This window comes from Hippopotamus amphibius, chromosome 9 (genome assembly GCF_030028045.1).
Source record: "Hippopotamus amphibius kiboko isolate mHipAmp2 chromosome 9, mHipAmp2.hap2, whole genome shotgun sequence".
Classification (NCBI taxonomy): Eukaryota; Metazoa; Chordata; class Mammalia; order Artiodactyla; family Hippopotamidae; genus Hippopotamus; species Hippopotamus amphibius.
In genome coordinates this window covers 122,740,852-122,758,903 of record NC_080194.1, presented here as the reverse complement: position 1 = coordinate 122,758,903, position 18,052 = coordinate 122,740,852, and the positions used below count along the sequence as shown (strand labels likewise).

At 54.0% G+C, this 18,052-nt stretch overlaps 2 protein-coding genes across 5 annotated transcripts; one reads left to right on the top strand and one right to left on the bottom strand.

The window, feature by feature from the left end:
* Positions 1–953: 953 nt before the first annotated feature.
* On the top strand, positions 954–14,233 carry ECI1 (enoyl-CoA delta isomerase 1). Its single transcript, XM_057695041.1, has 7 exons — positions 954–1,095; positions 1,190–1,303; positions 7,430–7,557; positions 10,757–10,903; positions 11,688–11,809; positions 11,918–12,096; positions 13,729–14,233. The coding sequence occupies exons 1-7, from the start codon at positions 1,044–1,046 to the stop codon at positions 13,893–13,895; spliced, it is 909 nt and encodes a 302-aa protein (XP_057551024.1). The 5' UTR covers positions 954–1,043; the 3' UTR covers positions 13,896–14,233.
* DNASE1L2 (deoxyribonuclease 1 like 2) lies at positions 13,022–17,692 on the bottom strand. 4 transcript variants are annotated; one of them, XM_057695033.1, is made up of 8 exons: positions 17,552–17,691; positions 17,113–17,166; positions 16,932–17,020; positions 16,754–16,837; positions 16,572–16,672; positions 16,380–16,492; positions 15,987–16,238; positions 13,022–15,607 (listed from the first exon to the last, which is right to left on the bottom strand). In XM_057695033.1, the coding sequence occupies exons 3-8, from the start codon at positions 16,997–16,999 to the stop codon at positions 15,554–15,556; spliced, it is 672 nt and encodes a 223-aa protein (XP_057551016.1). In that variant the 5' UTR covers positions 17,000–17,020; positions 17,113–17,166; positions 17,552–17,691; the 3' UTR covers positions 13,022–15,553. The 4 variants fall into 4 exon arrangements, with proteins under 4 accessions (XP_057551016.1, XP_057551014.1, XP_057551015.1 ...); XM_057695031.1 differs by having other exon boundaries at positions 17,113–17,273; positions 17,552–17,680; XM_057695032.1 differs by having other exon boundaries at positions 16,766–16,837; positions 17,113–17,273; positions 17,552–17,680.
* Positions 17,693–18,052: the final 360 nt, after the last annotated feature.

Here is an 18,052-nt window from a genome sequence, read left to right as displayed (position 1 = left end):
CAGGAAAACACTGGAAGTGTTTGAGTGTTGGGCTGCTCCTTGGCTAGACACGTTTTAGAAAGAGGTGTTTGGTTTTTGGCCACACCATGTGACATGCAGCATCTTAATTCCCTGACCAGGGATTGAACCCGGGCCCCCTGCCTTGGGAGCGCAGAGTCAACCACTGGACCACCAGGGGAGTCCCAGAAAGGTGTTCTATCACCTTTATACAGTCCAGGAGCTTTTTGAATTCTGCCCGACCAGAAAGGTGGATCTCATTCACTGCTGCTATTTTAGGTGGCCATGGAAAAACTATTTTTCACCTCAAAAGCTGGTTCATTCCATAAGGAAGAATTGAAACAAAACAAAAACAAATTACAAAAACAAAAGTCTCAGTCCTCGGCCCTTACCGTGTCCGGTGTTCAAACTGAATGGTCAGAACAGTGTGTGTTCATGCAGGATGAAGCAATACAAACGTGGTGTCAACGTTCCCCTTCCTGTGGGGAGCACTGCAGTCCCCAGTGGTGTGAGGGCACCTCTCACTCCCTTGGAGAAGGTAAATGGTCAGTTCTTAGTCACCAGGCTATGCTGCCCCCACGCCTGTGGCTAAACTACCAGCTCTGGTTCCTGGTCCCCCACAGGCAGGAGGGAGTTCACACTGGATGGCCCACATCAGCATCCCCTCTAGCATCCCTTCCGGTGCCCGCAGCTCTGCGGGGTGGCAGAGTGCCAGGGTCCCCGAAGTCCCTGACTACCGCTCAGCTCAAAACTCCTGGACTCACTGCCACTTACGTGCGGTCCCCCTCCTGGGCGGCTAGATCTTTGCCTGGCTGCGGGGCGGGGCGCGGCGCGGCGTCTGGCCTGTCCGGGCCTCCCTACCGGGCCCCCTTCACCCCGCAGCCCCAGCGTCCTGCTCAGCGAAGCCCGAGGCTCCGCCCGCTCGCCGCGGCCTTGGCGCGGCGCAGCCCCCGCCTCCCGGGAGAGCGGCCCGGGCCCTGGGGCCGGGGCGGGCTGCAAGGCCACACCCCGGCGCCGCGACCGCGACCTGACACGGCCCGACCAAGATGGCGCTGGCGCCGAAAATGCGCGTCTCCGCGCGCGCCCTGCTCCGCTCGAGTGCGTGACCGCGGTGGGCGCCGGGGTGGGGGCCGGGGGCGCGGCGGGGGCGGCGGAGGCAGCGAGCTAACGGGACTCGCGCTGCCCTCCGCAGGGGCCCTGTGCTGGGGCGTGACCCTCGGGCGGACGGAGACGGCGGCCGGCGGCGGGGACGGCGCGCGGCGCTTCGGAAGCCAACGATTGCTGGTGGAGCCGGACGCGGCCGCAGGTAAGCGCTCCGGAGCGCGACCGCCCGCGGTGGGGAAGTTGGGGGGCGCTGACAGCAGAGCGGGCTCCACTGGGCGGTGCGTTTGACCTCCCCCAGCTCCAGGCCCAGACCTGGAGTCCAGACTCGGGAAAGAGCTCGAATTTCAAAAGGCCACGAGTTAAAGCCCAGTTTTAAAGTCCATTTCTGTTGAGTTCAAAGCTTAAGGGTCATCAGTCCAGGTGTTATTACCCCCAGTTCATTGTGAAGATAAAAATGTTTTCGTTTTTAAAGTTTGGGGGATGGGCTCATAATCTAAGCTATTAAATTGAAAAGTAAAAATAATTGGAAGTATTTTGGAATAAAATATTTTAAGTAGCACAGAACCCAGCAGATATTTTTTTAACTGAAGCCAGGAGCCACAAGTGAAATCATTGCTGCCCACCCGTATCAGAACGCCTCTTAAAAGTCTCCAGGGGGGGATAAAAAAGGTAGAAAAAGCACTTTTGACAGGGAAACCTGTGCTTTCTGTACCAGAGAGCACTTCAGAGCGGGGTCCTGAGCAGGCTTGGGGGCAGATTCAGGACAAGCTGTCTCTTGGCCTCAGCCTTTCAAGATGGGGGCCCAGCTGGGGTTGGGAGGGACCCATCCTCCTCCCCAAATGGGGCTGCAGCCTCAGCCGCCCTGGACCCCCCAGACGCACAGGTTGTGCAGCACTGCTTGTGCCACACACTGTGTTGCTTGGTTCAGTTCTCTCGTTTAGCTCCTCTCTGGGTTGGGGGCCGCCTGAGCCAGGTGATGAGGGGCCCAAACACAAGTCCAACAAAAACCTGAGATTCTAAAAGGAATGTTTCTGTGACAGATTTGAATATATATCAAAAAGCGCAAAAAACAGATTTTTAAAGTTTTGAAATAGATGATGGTGGTGGTTGTACAATACTTAATTGTACATTTAAAAATGGTTTAAATGGTAGACTTTCTGTTATGTAAACAAGTAAGAAAAAAAATATCAGTGAGATAATTTTTTGTCAAAGTTCTTTCCCACCTCACCACTGAAAACCTCGCTAGTTTCACCAGGTTATCATGGTAGAAGGTTGAGTTTGAGGTCAGAAAGCCAGGCCTGGTTCTGTCCTTACTGCCAGACCCAGGTAGCCTTCAGGCATCTTGAGGCTTGGAATTAATGGAATAAAAGTGCGTTTTAAAATATTTTCATGGACTTCTGTGGTGGTGCAGTAGTTAAGAATCTGCCTGCCAGCATTATTTACAGTAGCCAGGACATGGAAGCAACCTAAATGTCCATTGACAGATGAATGGATAAAGAAAATGTGGCACATGTATACAATGGAATATTACTCAGCCATAAAAAGGAATGAAATTGAGCTATTTGTAGTGAGGTGGATGGATCTAGAGTCTGTCATACAGAGTGAAGTAAATCAGAGAAAAACTATTGTATGCTAACACATATATATGGAGTCTAGAAAAATGGTACTGATGAACCTAGTGGCAGGGCAGGAATAGAGATGCAGACATAGAGAACGGACTTGAGGACACCAGGGGGTGGGGGGGCGGAGCTATGATGTAGTGAGGAAGCAGCGTTGACATATACACACTGCCAGGTGTGAAGTGGATGGCTGATGGGAAGCTGCTGCAAAGCATGGGGAGGGGTGGAATTGGGGCAGTTGGGAGCGGGGGTCCAGAGGGAGGAGATATGGGAATATGTTTGTACATATGGCTGGTTCACTTGTACAATAGAAACTAGCACAATACTGTGAAGCAATTATACTCCAATAAAGATTAAAAAAAAAAAAATCTGCCTGCCAATGCAGGGGGACATGGGTTCGATACCTGGTCCAGGAAGATCCCACATGCGGAGCAACTAAGCCTGTGCACCACAACTATTGAAGCCTACACGCCCTAGAGTCCATGCTCCACAACAAGAGAAGCCATCGCAATGAGAAGCCCGCACACTGCAATGAAGAGAAGCCCCCACTCTCTGCAACTAGAGAAAACCCACATGGAGCAATGAAGACCCAATGCAGCCAAAAACAAAGTTTTCATTTAAGTGCTGAAGTGCTGTTATTGAAATTTATTTTAGATTGCGTTCAACATTCCATTCAAGAAACATTTGTACCCACCCTGTGCCTGGAGTGCAGTTATTTACCTCATGACATCCAAGGCTGTCCAAATTCTTGATTAACTCAGGTGCACCTTTGGTCTCTACCTTTCCCCCAGAGTTTGCCTCACCAAGCTCTGCGAACATCCAGAGCCAGCTTCAGAAACTTCCCTCTGAACCACGTTTAGGGAGCTTACTTCTTATGTGCACATGTACATACTTGTAGCCAGTTGATAATTACCTCTCTTTCATAAATCAAAGGTCCCAAAAGGGCCTCTTTGCCTCATTCCTAAAGAATGGTTTGTGTTGACCATCCAGAGATTTCCAAGGCCCTCACCAGGGAAATGCACCCTAAGTGAATGGTGGCATTTCTGAAGCCCTTGGGGTCTGGCCTTGAGCCAGACAGTGAGAACAGATGACCCCCAGCCAGCCCAGTCCAGCAGCTACACTGTCCACAAGGGCAGGCCCTGTCACTCCTGCTTTCCCTGCTGCTGGCAGAATAAATGAATAGATGGAGACTTTAAGAACATCTGACCCCTGACATTCTTACCCTCAGTCCTTAAACAAGAGTGAACCAGGAGATAGGATTAGGATTAAGATGGCAGAGTAGGAGGACATACGCTCACTCCCTCTTGCAAGAGCACTGGAATTACAACTAAATGCTGAACAGTCATCAACAGAAAGACACTGGAACTCACCAAAAAAGACACCCCACATCCAGAGACAAAGGAGAAGCCACAATGAGACAGTAGGAGGGGCACAATCGTGTTAAAATCAAATCCCATAAATGCTGGATGGGTGACTTACAAACTGGAGAACAATTATACTGCAGAAGACCACCCACTAAAGTGAGGGTTCTGAGCCCCACGTCAGGCTTCCCAACCTGCATCGGGGAGGAGGAATCCCCAGAGAATCAGACTTTGAAAGCCAGCAGGATTTGATTGCAGGACCTCCACAGGACTGGGGGAAACAGAGACTCCACTCTTGGAGGGCACACAAAACAGTGTGCTCACCAGGACCCAGGGGGAAGGAGCAGTGACCCCATAGGAGATTGAACCAGACCTACCTGCTGGTGTTGGGGGGTTGCCTGCAGAGGTGGGGGGCAGCTGTGGCTCACTGAGGAGATGAGGGCACTGGCAGAAGGGGTTCTGGGAAGTGCTCATTGGCGTGAACCCTCCCAGAGTCCTCCATTAGCCCCACCAAAGAGCCAGTAAGCTCCAGTGCTAAGTAGCCTCAGGCCAAACAACCAACAAGGTGTGAACACAGCCCCACCCATTAGCAGACAAGCAGATTAAAGTTTTACTGAGCTCTGCCTACCAAATCGGATTAAAGTCTTAATGAGCTATGCCCACCCAGCCCTACCCACCATCAGTCCCTCCCATCAGGAAGCACGCACGAGCCTCCTAGATAGCTTCCTCCCCAAGAGGGCAGGCAGCAGTATCAAGCAGTATCAGCAGTATTTCGTCTTGTAGAACTGAAAAATACAGCCACAGAAAGATAAAGAAATGAAAAAGCAGAGGACTTTGTACCAGATGAAGGGACAGGATAAAACCCCAGAAAAACAACTAAATGAAGAGGAGATAGGCATCTCTTACAGAAAAAGAATTCAGAATAATGATAGTGAAGATGATCCAGGATTTTGAAAAAAGACTGGATGCAAACATCGAAAAGTTTACCAAAGACCTAGAAGAATTAAAGAGCAAACAAACAAGAGATATGCAACACAATAACAGGAATGAAAAATACACTAGAAGGAACCAGCAGCAGATTAACTGAGGCAGAAGGGCGAACAAGTGACCTGGAAGACAGAATGGTGAAAATCACTGATGCGGAAAAGAATAAAGAAAAAAAGAATGAAAAGAACTGAAGACAGCCTAAGATACCTCTGGGACAATGTTAAATGCACCAACATTCGCATTATAGGGGTCCCAGAAGGCGAAGAGAGAGAGAAAGGGCCTGAGAAAATATTGGAAGAGATTATAGTTGAAAACTTCCCTAACATGGGAAAGGAAATAGCTACCCAAGTCCAGGAAGCACAGAGAGTCCCAGGCAGGATAAACCCAAGGAGAAACAAATACAGTAGTCAAATTGACAAAAAATGAAAGACAGAGAAATGTTATTAAAAGCAACAAGGGAAAAACGACAAATAACATACAAGGGAACTCCCATCAGGTTAACAGCTGATTTCTCAGCAGAAACTCTGCAAGTCAGAAGGAGGTGGCATGATATATTTCAAGTGATGAAAGGGAAGAACCTGCAACCAAGAATACTCTACCCAGCAAGGATCTCATTCAGATTCAATGGAGAAATCAAAAGCTTTGCAGACAAGCAACAGCTAAGAGAATTCAGCACCACCAAACCAGCCCTACAACAAATGGTAAATGAACTTCTCTAAGTGGGAAACAAAAGAGAAGAAAAGGACCTACAAAAACACAAAACAAAACAATTAAGAAAATGGTAATAGGAACATACCTATCGATAATTACCTTGAATGTAAATGGACTAAATGCCCCAACCAAAAGACAAAGACTGGCTGAATGGATACAAAAACAAGACCCATATATATGCTGTCTACAAGAGACCCACTTCAGACCTAGGGATACATACAGATGGAAAGTGAGGGGATGGAAAAAGATATTCCATGCAAATGAAAATCAAAAGAATGCTGGAGTAGCAATAGTCATATCGGATAAAACAGACTTTAAAATAAAAACTGTTACAAGAAACAAGAAAGGACATTACATAAAGATCAAGGGATCCATCCAAGAAGAGGAGATAACAATTATAAATATATATGCACCCAATATAGGAGCACCTCAATACATAACGCAAATGCTAACAACTATGAAAGAGGAAATGCAAGGCAGAAATAGAGACACAGATGTAGAGAACAAACACATGGACACCAAGTGGGGAAAGCGGGGAGGGTTGGGGGGGAATGAACTGGGAGATTGGGATACCAAATTGTACACTCTAAATATATGCTGTTTATTGTCTGTTAACTGTATCTCAATAAAAGTTCTTAAAAAAAAAGGGAACCAGAGCCCCGCCCCAGCCCCCTCCACTGGAGTGCCTCCTTGCACATCTGGTTCTTAGAGTTTGCTCACTTACTCAGGAAACTAAGGCCATTTCCTACTCCCACGAGGATGCAGGACTTGCATCTGGGAGAAAAAGATCAACAGAAATTCGTATATGAATGTTCACAGCAGCATTACTCACAACAGCCAAAAGGTGGCACTAACCTGTGTCCATCAGCAGATGAATGGATAAACAAAACATGCAGACAATGGAATGTTATTTGACTTTAAGAAGGAATAAAGCACTGGCACGTGCTACTATGTGGATGAACCTCGAAAACATTAAATGAAAGAAGACAGACACAAAGTCACACATTATGTGATTCCACTTACATGAAACGTCCACAATTGGCAAATCCATAAGAACAGGAAGGAGATTAGTGATTGCCAGGGGCTGGAACAGGAGGAATGGTAACTGCTGATGGGTATGGGGTTCCCTTTCTTAGAAGGTATATGAATCTCACCTCAATTTAAAAAACCCAAAAGCTGGACTTCCTTGGTGGCATGGTGGTTAAGAATCTGCCTGCCAATGCAGGGGACATGGGTTTGAGCCCCGGTCTGGGAAAATCCCACATGCCATGGAGCAACTAAGCCCGTGTGCCACAAATACTGAGCCTGCGCTCTAGAACCCGCCTGCCACAATTACTGAGTCTGCATGCCACAACTACTGAAGCTGGAGCACCTAGAGCCTGTGCTCCACAACAAGAGAAGCCATCGTAATGAGAAGCCCATGCACCACAACGAAGAGCAGCCCTGCTCATTGCAACTAGAGAAAGCCCACGCTCAGTAACCAAAGACTCAGTGCAGTCAAAACTACAATAAACAAATAAATAAATTTATTTAAAAAAGAACAAACCCAAAAGCTGTGTAGCTTCCCATGGCCTGGTTGAGGGTACAGGGTGATTAGGGGCACCTTTCCCACGCTGGGCATGAACTTTGTCCTCTTCGTTTTCAAACTAGGGGTCGCCGTGTTGAAGTTGAAGAACCCCCCAGTGAACAGTCTCAGTCTAGAGCTGCTGACGGAGTTTGTCATCAGCCTGGAGAAGCTGGAGAATGACAAGACCTTCCGAGGCATCATCCTGACTTCGGTGGGTGCTCCTTAGCTCCCCCAAGGCCCCGAGTTCTCAAGTCAAAGTCCAGACTTGGAAACCCTCCTACACATGTCACATGGTGGAGAAAACCCAGGCAGCCCAGTCGCGGGTGCCACCGCAAGGGGCCTCCAGGGGTTGTAGTCCTGGGTGTGACCTGGGGGGGCCACGCCTGGAGCAGCTGGTTCTCCCGCAGGAGGCTGATGCCTCAGTCCCCTCCTGGGCGCATGCTATTGTGGGGCCAGAGACCTGGGGCAGGCCTCAGTGCTCCACACCCTGGGACAGGATGTAGGTGAGGGTGGATGATGTTTCTGTGGGGCCATGCAACCTCACCAAGGGTGGACCCTGTGCTTGGCAGCAGCTTCCTGGGGTACCCACCCGGGCCGGCCCCAGTAACAGTGCCAGTCCCGAAAGCTGTGCTCTCCATTCCTCTCTGGGCAGGTCCTAGAGTCGAGGTCTCAGAGGGCAGGCTTTTTCCTTCTGAATTCTCGAGGGGAACCTCAGCATCGCCCCCACAAGCCAGCAAATGCTGGTAATGACAGGACTTTGTTCGGTCAGGAAGAGCACTGGGGTCACCTTTCAAGTTGGAGCCACAGACAGTTTGAGTATCTCCCAAAGCCAAGTACCATCATATTAGAGACCAATGGGAACACCTTGGCACCGCTGTCATTAAAGGTTCAGGAAGCAGGCGGTCACAGTCTGCTTCCTGCACCTTTCAGGCCAAGGTTTGGAGGGTCCACTGTAGGCTTGCACCTGCTTCCTTAAACCCTCAGGCTGACCTGGGTGGCCTGTTATTGCCACTCTTGAGGGCCTGGCTGCCTCTGGAGGCAAGGACCAGCAGGGGACCCTCAGGCTGGCCTGACGCACACACCCAGTGGGTCCTGTGAAGCTGGGGTTTACAGAGCCAAACCTTGCCCCATCCCATGGAAGTGAGATGACCCTATTGCTCCAAGAGTAGAACTGATACTCATGGATGTAGACATTGAGGGACTGATAACTGATAACAGTTAAAATCTCAGGGAACTTTCTGAGCTGCCTACAGATGCTGAAATTGCCTAGAACTTTTCACCTGGGTTAATTCCTGAAAATACTCCATTTAAGATGTCATTTCATAGTGTGACATTTTCTTTATTATGCCCTGAAAAGGAGAGAACTGCACGTCACCAAATATAGGGCCTTCAGAACGAAAGAGGGGAAGACCTGTCACTTGCCCAGGCCCCCAGCCCACATGCGCTGGGGATGGGGAGCCAGCATTTGTCCCTCCAGAGCCCGTGTTCTCCCTGCAACGGCATCCTCTGCCCAGAAATGTGTCTGTGCCTCGTATTCTGTATCGAGTGCCTCCTGTGTACGTAGCACAAGGCCTGGCGCAAAGTGGGTCCTCGGCAAATGTTTTGGAAGGACTTGTGTTAGTTGGGGTCACCTTAACAAAGGACCACCAACGTGAGGCAGGGGGTCAGAACAACAGAAATGTATTCCCTCACAGTCTGGAGGCCACATGTTCAAAATAGGTGTCAACAGGGCCAATTGCATCTGGAGGTCGTAGGGGAGAATCCTTTGCTTCTGCCAGCTTTGGGGGTCCCCTGGGGTCCTATACTTGTCTCCACACAGTCGTCTGCCCTGTCTCTGTGTCCACATGCCCTTCAGAAGGACACCAGTCACAGGATTTAGGACCCCCGCCCTCCGGTATGACCTCATCTTAACTTGATCTCATCTGCAAAGACCCGATTTCTGAATAAGGTCACATTCTTGGGTACTGGGGTGAGGACTTGACCTTGTCTTTTTCGGGGATGCAATTCGGCCCACTACAGACACATTGCTGAATCACAGAAATAGGCCAACCCGCCTCCCCTTTCGTCTGTCTGGCAGAGGCTATCCCCAGCTGGGATTAATGTGTTCATTCCTCTCGCATTCAGAATAGAACGCTCTGCCTTTGCTTCCCTCTGGCACCAGGACTGTGGGCAAGTGCTGTCGGCCTGTCCCGCCTCTGTGCCAAGAAAACGTATTGAATTGGGGGGGGCAGTGGGAGGTGGAGCCAGGAGCTCGTGGTGGGAAGAGGTTAAGGAGGAAGGCTGAAAAGCTGAATGTCAGTCCTGCCACATCCTCAGAGCACGAGAAGCTCCGTCCGCCTGCCATCCCCCCCACCCCCCACCGGGCGCTAGCTCACGGGTCCCTGTTCTAGCCCGTGAGACAGCTAGATGTGGCCTACCAACAGCCCATCTTCCCATCCCTTTGGGGTCTTTTTATTGACAGGAGTGGAACAAGTTCCTTGTAAACAAAAGGCCAGCTTTTAGGCATCACGCACACACAGGCATAGGTGTATACGCGAAACACAGGGCCACGTCTGCACCCTGCACTGCAGCTTGCTTTTGTTGCTTAATATAAGGATGTAGAGGACATCGAGTGTGACTGCCCCTCCTCACAGGCACCACAGAGGGCGAGGGGTGTCGGCCGTTGCTGCACCAGCACGTGGTGACTACGGCCGGGTCTGGTTAGTGATCTGCACCCCCAGCTGCGTGTTCCCAGGTGATGACTGGGGAGCTGCCCCGCCCCTGGCCTGCGTTGATGGAGCTCCCAGAACGTGGTGCCCACGCCGGACGCACTGGCCTCCTTCTGCCTTGGTCTGAACCTCCCACCCTCTCCTTGGCAGCTGATTCAGGGCCTGGGGCATCCACACGCGACACGCCTGACCGCCCAGGGTGGAGGTCTATCCTCTTGACCGCTCACCACTCCCTCCTTCCCTGGCCTGGTCCTGACAGCTGCACCTCCTGGCCTGCACCGGAGTCTGCAGTTTGCTTGATCTTTGGGGGTAAATCAGAACGTGTGTCCTCTCTGACTCCATCAGGAGTCCTCCTCTGCCTCTTGAGTTCCTCTGCCCGGGACGTGCACACAAGTGTGAACACAGTCCGGTGTATTTATGTCCCTGGGGGAGCACCTAGCCCTACTGCCCAGTCTTCCAGTTTGAAGCTGGAAAGGGAAGAATATCCCAGGATGCAGAGGGAACAGAGTCCGAGGGAGGTCCAGGCTGAGTCTCGAGCCCCTAGCTCTGGGCTCCTGGGGGCAGTGTCCTGCTGCCCGAGCATGACCTCAGCTCCTCTGTCCCTTGAGCACCTGTGGGTTTCCCAGGCCCCAGGGCTTTGATGGTACCGTGGGGCAGACTCTGACAGGGCCCCTGGCCCCCCCCCCCCCCCCACCTCCCCAGGACTGTCCCAGGGTCTTCTCCGCTGGCTTGGATCTGACGGAGATGTGCGGTAGGAACCCAGCCCACTATGCGGAGTACTGGAAGGCAGTGCAGGAGCTGTGGCTGCGGCTCTACTTGAGCAACCTGGTGCTGATTGCCGCCATCAACGTGAGTGTCCCTGCTCCCAAGGAGCCTCGATGGCTTGCTGCCGGCCAGCCCTTGGTGGGGGTGGACATGGGCCTGCCCTCGAGAAGCCCTCGGAGAGGAAGGGGGCAGTCAGCAGACCCTCAGAGGTGCACAGATCAGCTTGCCATTACAGACCAGGTGATGGGGGGGCAAGGGGTGGGGCTGGAGGGGACTTGATCACTGGGTTGGGGGCGAGTGTGGGGGCAGGAACCAGGGCCCGTAGCCCAGCAGGAGGGTTAGGAGGGTGGTGGGCAATTGGGGGATCAGATCCACATTTTGGGAACATCACTTTGGCCTAAGCTGGGGAAGGCAGGGGTAGGGCTGAGGCCAGAGAGGTGCCAGGAGGGCCTGAGCTGGGTGGAGAGGAAGGATGGGCAGAGTCAGGAAGACTCCACGGGGTATGGTGGCGGCTGACTATGACCTTCGGCCTCTGTTTGGGGCAGCGGGTGCATGAGATGAGGGCAGGGTGAAGTTGGGCCTTGGAGGACCTCCTGCTGGAGGGGAAGAGAGGCCGCTTGCTGCCCGACATGAGCCTGAGAGGAGAGGGATGCCCTGGGCTTGAGCGATTACCGCCCTGTTAGTGCCTACAGCCTCAGGCTGATGGGCAAGCCTGATCCCTGACAGTGCTGGTGCAGCATCCCAGGGACTGGAGGCACCCAAGAGCTCACGGCCACCTGAGGGCCTTCCTCAGTACCCTGGCTCTCTGGAATATGACCAGGACCAGCCACAGCAGCACCCAGAGCTCATGGTCTGGCTTCCACCACAGGGGGCCTGCCCGGCAGGAGGCTGCCTCATCTCCCTCACCTGCGACTACCGGGTCCTGGCTGACAACCCCAAGTACCTCATAGGGCTGAACGAGACTCTGCTAGGCATCGTTGCCCCCTCCTGGTAAGGCGGGGGCTGTATGCACACTCCAGCAGACCCAGGGCTGAGCCCACTGCCCCACCCCCATCCCCCAGGAGCCCCAGCCCACCATGAGTGGGTATCTGCTTCCAGGTTCAGAGACAACCTTGTGAACACCATCGGGCACCGTGCCTCAGAGCAGGCCCTGCAGCTGGGGTTGCTCTTCCCGCCAGCCGAGGCCCTCCAGGTGGGCCTGGTGGACCAGGTGGTGCCTGAGGACCAGGTGCTGAGCACAGCACTCTCGGTGATGGCCCGGTGGATGGCCATTCCAGGTGAGGGGCCCAGGGTTGGGGGGGGCGGGGCTGGACACAGCTATGGGTACCACTGGGAAAGCCCCCTCCCCTCCACAGCCTAAAGCTCCTGATGAGCTGTTCACAATAGCAGACTGATAGTAGTGTCCTGAGGCTGATGTAACAAATTACCACAAGAGGGGTACGGGGGAGGAGAGGGGTGCTTAAACCAGGGAAATGCTTTCTCACAGTCTGGAGGTTGGAAGCCTAAACTCAGGGTGTGGGCAGGGCCTCACTCCCTCCAGAGACTCTGGGGGGAGACTCCTTCCTGCCTCGTTCAGCTTTGGGGGCCCCAGGCATCTTTGGCTGTAGCTGCATCCCTCCCATCCCTGCTGTGTCTTCATGTGCCTTCTCCCTCAGTGTGTCTCTATATCTCAGACTATCCCTGGATTTAGGGCCCACCCTGAATCCAAGATGATTTCATCTTAGTTACATTTGCAAAGACCTTTTTCCTAATAAGGCCACTTGCGCATACCTTTTGGGAGTCCACTGTTCAACCCACTACACAGACAACTGGAAACAGCTTGTGTATGTGTGTAGAAATAAGACTGCTTGGGACTTCCCTAGCAGCCCAGTCATTAAGACTCCTCGCTTCCACTGCAGGGGGTGCGGGTACCATCCCTGGTCAGAGGACTAAGATCCCACATGCTGTGGGGCCAAAAAAGAGGAAGGAAAAGAAAGAAAAGACAAGAAATAGGGCTGCTTATATCAACTGTGGTGGAAACCAGGGACCAGCAGGCTGTCTGTAGAGACCCAGGGAGCTTTTCGGCTTTGTCGGTCACACCACGTCTGCCGTAACTACAGCGCTGGAGTGGGGGGCGGCCTTAGAGCCTGTGAACTAACGAGCGTGTCTGTGTTCTGAGAAAACCAGGCCACTGAATTCTAAATTTCATGTAATTTTCACGCATCACAAAATATTACCCTTTAAAATTTTTTTTCCATCTATATAAAAATGTAAAAGCCATTCTTAGCTCTTGAACTGTGGGGGGCCAGGTTTGCTGATGCCTGAATGCCATGCAGCTATTAATTACATTGTAAAAGAATATTTACTGACATGAAAAACATGCCCGACAATACAGTTGAGGGAAAATAACAGGTTAAAAGGGCAGCTTTCACAAGATCATTATTTTTGTTGTTGTTCTATTTTTGGCTACATTGGGCCTTCGTTGCTGTGTGCGGGCTTCTTATTGTGGTGGCTTCTCTTGTTGCAGAGCACGGGCTCTAGGCACGAGGGCTTCAGTATTTGTGGCATATGGGCTCAGTAGTTGTGGCATGCGGGCCTTAGGGCACATGGGCTTCAGTAGTTGTGGTGCGAGGGCTCAGTTGCTCCAAGGTATGTGCGATCTTCCCGGACCAGGGATCAAACCCGTGTTCCCTGCATTGGCAGGTGGATTCTTAACCATTGAGCCACCAGGGGAGTCCGTTATCCTGTATATTTTTAAAAGAAATCGGTGGACAGTAGGGATCAGGTGGTTTTCATTTTCTTCTCTTTGCTTACTTGAATTTTCTAAGTTTTCTACCAGAGTTTCGGTTGAAACTGTCTCGGAAAGCTTGGGAATAGCACTGTCCCAGAGCAGAGCATGGGTTTTCACAGGTAGGCCCCATCTTCTTCAGATCACGCTCGACAGCTGACCAAGAACATGATGCGAAAGGCCACAGCAGACCGCCTGGTGAAGCAGCGCGACATGGACATCCAGAACTTTGTCAGCTTCATCTCCAGAGACTCCATCCAGAAGTCCCTGCAGATGTACTTAGAAAAGCTCAAACAAAAGAAAGGCTAAGGGCGGGCCTTCCCGTGCAGGGTTTTTAGCCGTATGCACCCTTTTGGGGGCCCTGTGGTTCCGAGGGATTTAAATAAGGTATTTTCCAATTTAAAAGTACTTTCAGCTCTTTGTTTTGCTCACCTCCCTAGAAGGCCTGTTCCTCGTAGCCGTAGTCTCAAGGCCTTCTGCCATTCATGAGTGCCCTTTGTGCCTGCTGGGGAGGTGGGGGGCACAGCTTGCAAGCAGTGTCTTGATTTGGGAACCATAAACTGGCAGGTGGGGCCCTTCTGGACCTCAGCAGTGTCACCATTGGGTATCTCCTCTCCCAGAGCAGAATAAAGTCCTTGAGTTTCCCATCCCTGGCTGGTGGGATGCCTGATTGCTAGAGGCATAAGGCCAGGTAGTTGTGGGCCCTGACAAGCCACACAAGAAAAGGAAAAGGGGAAGCCCTTGGGCCGCCATGTTTGTTTGGATGGAAAGCCTCTACAAATTTCAGAGAAATTGGGTGACTTGGAGAGGGAGGAGGGAGGCATTTTACATTGCAGGTGTCTTAAATCTTACTTTGGAAAGATCTAGCAAGAAAAGCTCGTCCAAACCCTTGAAACAAACGTTCTTCCCTCCCATGCAGTTCAGGCAAGTTAAATCCTGCCAAAGGTGAGATGCTTTGAAAGCCAGAAACTTTATCAGGCCACTGTCGGTGACACTGTGTACCCCAGTTCTGTTTGTTCCAACTCTCAGGTGATGGGCTTACCCAGGGCGCAGACCACTGTCCTCCCTGCTGAGTCCTTGCCCAGCCCAGGTCTCCTGAGGAAGAAGCCACCAGGAAGGTACCTTTGAAGAGGCTGTACCACTGTGGGCTGTTTGGGTTCTGTGGGCAGGAACCTTAACACAACCTGCCTGCTCACCAATGAGAGGCTCTCACATGTCCCAGGGCCGCCAACCAGCTGAGGGCAGGGGGCCAGCCTTCCTGACCTCCCCCTCGCAACTCCAGTGCTGGATGGGACAGGACCCTCACAAACACAAGTGCCTGCAAGCAGCCCATAGACCTGGGAACGAGGGCTATAGGAGGAACACCGGGGATTGGGAGGTTGGCCTTGTACATCCACACTACCTTTGAGCCCTTACCCCCAGCTGCACTCAGTACAGGTGCTTAAAAGCATTTAGTTTGCACAAAGAAAGAGCGCGGAGCTTCAGCTAGTGAGCACAGGAGCTGCCTTCTGGAGCCAGCCTGGGCTGGAGGCAGTCAGTTCCCAGCAGGATGTGGAATGGGCAAGCCAGGCTGTCCCTGTCCCCTAAATGGGCTGGGACCAGAGACCTGCTGGGCTGCAGGACCAAGATTTGTGCCCCAGAAGGGCTGAGTCCTAAGAAAGGACATAGAGGCATTGGAGCTGACACAGGTGTGTAGGGTCCTGGTTGAGTGTGCACTGTTTATTAAGCTCAGCTGTGTGCCCAGCACTCTGTGGGGTGCTTCTCACAACCTTATGAGGTAGGTAGTGGCAGCCCACTTCACAGGTGGGGAACCAGGCTCTGAGTGGTCCCATCATGTATCCTGGCCCAGCTGACCGTACCCTGCAGCCTTGCTTGGGGTTGGCTGGCCATCCTGAATGAGCCCTGTGGGGCTTGCTCTTTGTGGCCAGAGTCCGCAGGCAGCCTGCTGTGGCCAGGCCTCAGGGCTGTCAGTGGGATTTGAGGGTCACCTCCACAGGAAAATGGTCACTGATGGCCAGGGCCTGTAGGGAGAAGGGGCCAAGCCTGAGGCCCTGCTGAGCAGCCAGTCCTCAGGTTGCACCCCAGAAACACACCACCACCACCCAGGAAGGGGCCCACTGGGTGTCCACAAACCACTGCATCTGGCAGCCAGCAGGCCAGCCACGCCTGGGCTGTCCACCCCAGCTGCCGCCTGTGGGTGGGGTGGGAGCACAGCCTTGGGAACCCACTCCAGAGAGGTAAAGAGCTTCCTGTACTGCCATCCCAGATTTGTTCCATTCAGCCAGAACTGAAGCTCTGAGCTTTTTCTAGAAACTCTAGTGCAGGGAGGTTGGGCCGGGTGGTGGCCCCAGTACCGTGAGTCCCGGCGCTCCCCTTGCCCCTACCGCGCCCAGCACTCGCCTGAGCCTGGTCCAGGCCAAATTCTTCCTGGAAGTTGCGCACGGCAGCCGACTGGGGCTTTAGACTCCTGCGCAGGTGGGCGCCACAGACCACGATGCGATCGTAGGCACAGTCCGAGTTGCCCACCGTGGTGTCGGCGCTGTCCGGGATGAGCCACTTGAAGACCTCGCTGCTGCGCAGGCGGATGGCTGGCCAGTCCTGCGCCCGCACGTAGCTGCAGTCGGCGTTGAAGTCGCCCAGGAACAGGATGTCCTGCGGGACACCGCGGAGCCGGGTCTGAGCCTGCGAGAGAGGCCGCGCGCTCCGAGCCTCACGCCTCTGTGGCCGACCCCCAGGGCGCGCCTCCGGGACCCGGGGCCGCGGGATGGGGCCGTTGAGGACGCGGGGGCTTACGTCGGTGCCCCACTTGTCGATCACGTCCAGGTACACGTCGTAGAGCGCGTCGATCTCGGCCACGGCGTGGTGCGGCGTCGCGTGCAGAGGAATCAATACCAGCTCCTCCGCAGCTGCAGGCGGGCGTGGGCGTCAGGGGCTAAGGAGGGGCCTGCGGGAGGGGCGGGGCCTGCGGGAGGGGCGGGGCCTCACCGGAGCCGGGTGCAGAGAACTTGACCACGAAAGGTTCACGGCTAAAGGCGTCCTCCGGGTCTGGGTACTGGTACGTGTCCACGACCGACACCGCGTCCTTCCTGGGTGTAGAGGATGGGTGGGCGCCCTGAGCGGGCCCCCTCCTGCTCCGCGCGCCCCGCCCCCGCGGCCCCGCCCTTCACCTGTAGACGAACAGGTACGTTTCCTTATACTGGTCCCGACCCAGGGGCTCGCTGCTCACGAAGCTGTACTGGTGCCTGGACACGCTGCGGAGATACCAGCCAAGCCCGGGGTCAAAGCAGCGCTTCGCGACCTGGGATCCCAGCCGGGGCTCCCCACGTTGGACCCTGCCCGCCACACCTGTTGATCTGCTCCATGAGCGCGGATACGGCGCTCAGGTCGGAGTCTCGCACCTCTTGCACGAGCATGATGTCATAGCCAGCGAGGATCTGGGGGAGGGGCCGGCAGGTGCGGAGTCACGCGTGCGGCAAATTAGCCCACGGAGCCCAGCTGAGACCCCGCCCAGGGTCCCCAGCCTCACTTGCGTGATGACGCCGCTGCAGGCCGGATCCGACACTTTGCTGTCGCCGAAGCACTGGATGTTGAAAGCTCCGATATGCAGCGCCTCGGCTTTGGCAGCCCCCAGCGCCCAGAGCGCGGCCAGTAAGGCCAGGGGCCCAAGCATGGCGCGAAGTAGGCAGGCTTAGAGGTTCAGACACGACCCGCGTAAGCGCGGACCCGGAGTCGGACACACTAGCCCACCCTTCTCCATCCTGACTGCGGGGGGCGCGGGGACGGGGAGGGTTCTGCTGCCCATTGCTGGCTGGCGGGAAGGCACATCCTCCCCCTGCCGCTCTCCAGGTCTCCCCAAGGTGGTGCGCTGGACTCACGGCCGTGACCGTTCTCCTCCTCCGTGGGGAAACTGAGGCCCAAATATTGAGACTCCAGCCCCCAGCTCAGCACCCCCACCTCACACTCACCTGAGGGATGTGGATAGGCTGTGTCAGAGGCGTAGGGTCTGGGTCCTAGTAGAGGTCTGAGGTCCAGGCTGGGAGTGTGTCTGTGGCGTGGGACAGACTGCAAGGACTTGGTCCAGCAGCAGCTCTGGCGCCCCACCTCGGTGGGTATTTGAAGCCCTGGTCCAGGGAGGGGCTGGGACTGCACTGGGTACCGCCCCCTCCATGAAATCTGACACGGTAATTCCTGGCTCCCATTCCCACAGAGACTAGTCCCCCACCCCACCCCACCCCCCAGGGCAAGTCGGCGGGGGATCCACCTTGAGACTGCTCTGGTGCCCCCAAGCCTGTCAGAACAGGGACTGAGAAGGCCCTGCCGGCCCAAGAGCTGCATCAGGACTGGGAAAGAGGGCCAGCCATGCCCACTGTCCAGGTCTGGTTCTTGTCCCCGCCTCTGAGAAACTAGGTTACCCAGAATCTCCCTCAAGCTGCATCCCCTCAGGGAAACTGAGGCAGCACAATCAG

What these genes read in the sequence shown, in the direction of transcription:
- ECI1 (XM_057695041.1), top strand. Translation starts at nt 1,044, where the DNA reads ATGGCGCTGGCGCCGAAAATGCGCGTCTCCGCGCGCGCCCTGCTCCGC. An exon ending in GGAGCCGGACGCGGCCGCAG is followed by an intron (nt 1,304 to 7,429) that starts GTAAGCGCTCCG and finishes TTTTCAAACTAG; the next exon opens with GGGTCGCCGTGTTGAAGTTG. An exon ending in TGCTGATTGCCGCCATCAAC is followed by an intron (nt 10,904 to 11,687) that starts GTGAGTGTCCCT and finishes CTTCCACCACAG; the next exon opens with GGGGCCTGCCCGGCAGGAGG.
- DNASE1L2 (XM_057695031.1), bottom strand. Translation starts at nt 17,256, where the DNA reads ATGCTTGGGCCCCTGGCCTTACTGGCCGCGCTCTGGGCGCTGGGGGCT. An exon ending in GCAGCGGCGTCATCACGCAA is followed by an intron (nt 17,021 to 17,112) that starts GTGAGGCTGGGG and finishes CCCCTCCCCCAG; the next exon opens with ATCCTCGCTGGCTATGACAT. An exon ending in CTCATGGAGCAGATCAACAG is followed by an intron (nt 16,838 to 16,931) that starts GTGTGGCGGGCA and finishes GTATCTCCGCAG; the next exon opens with CGTGTCCAGGCACCAGTACA.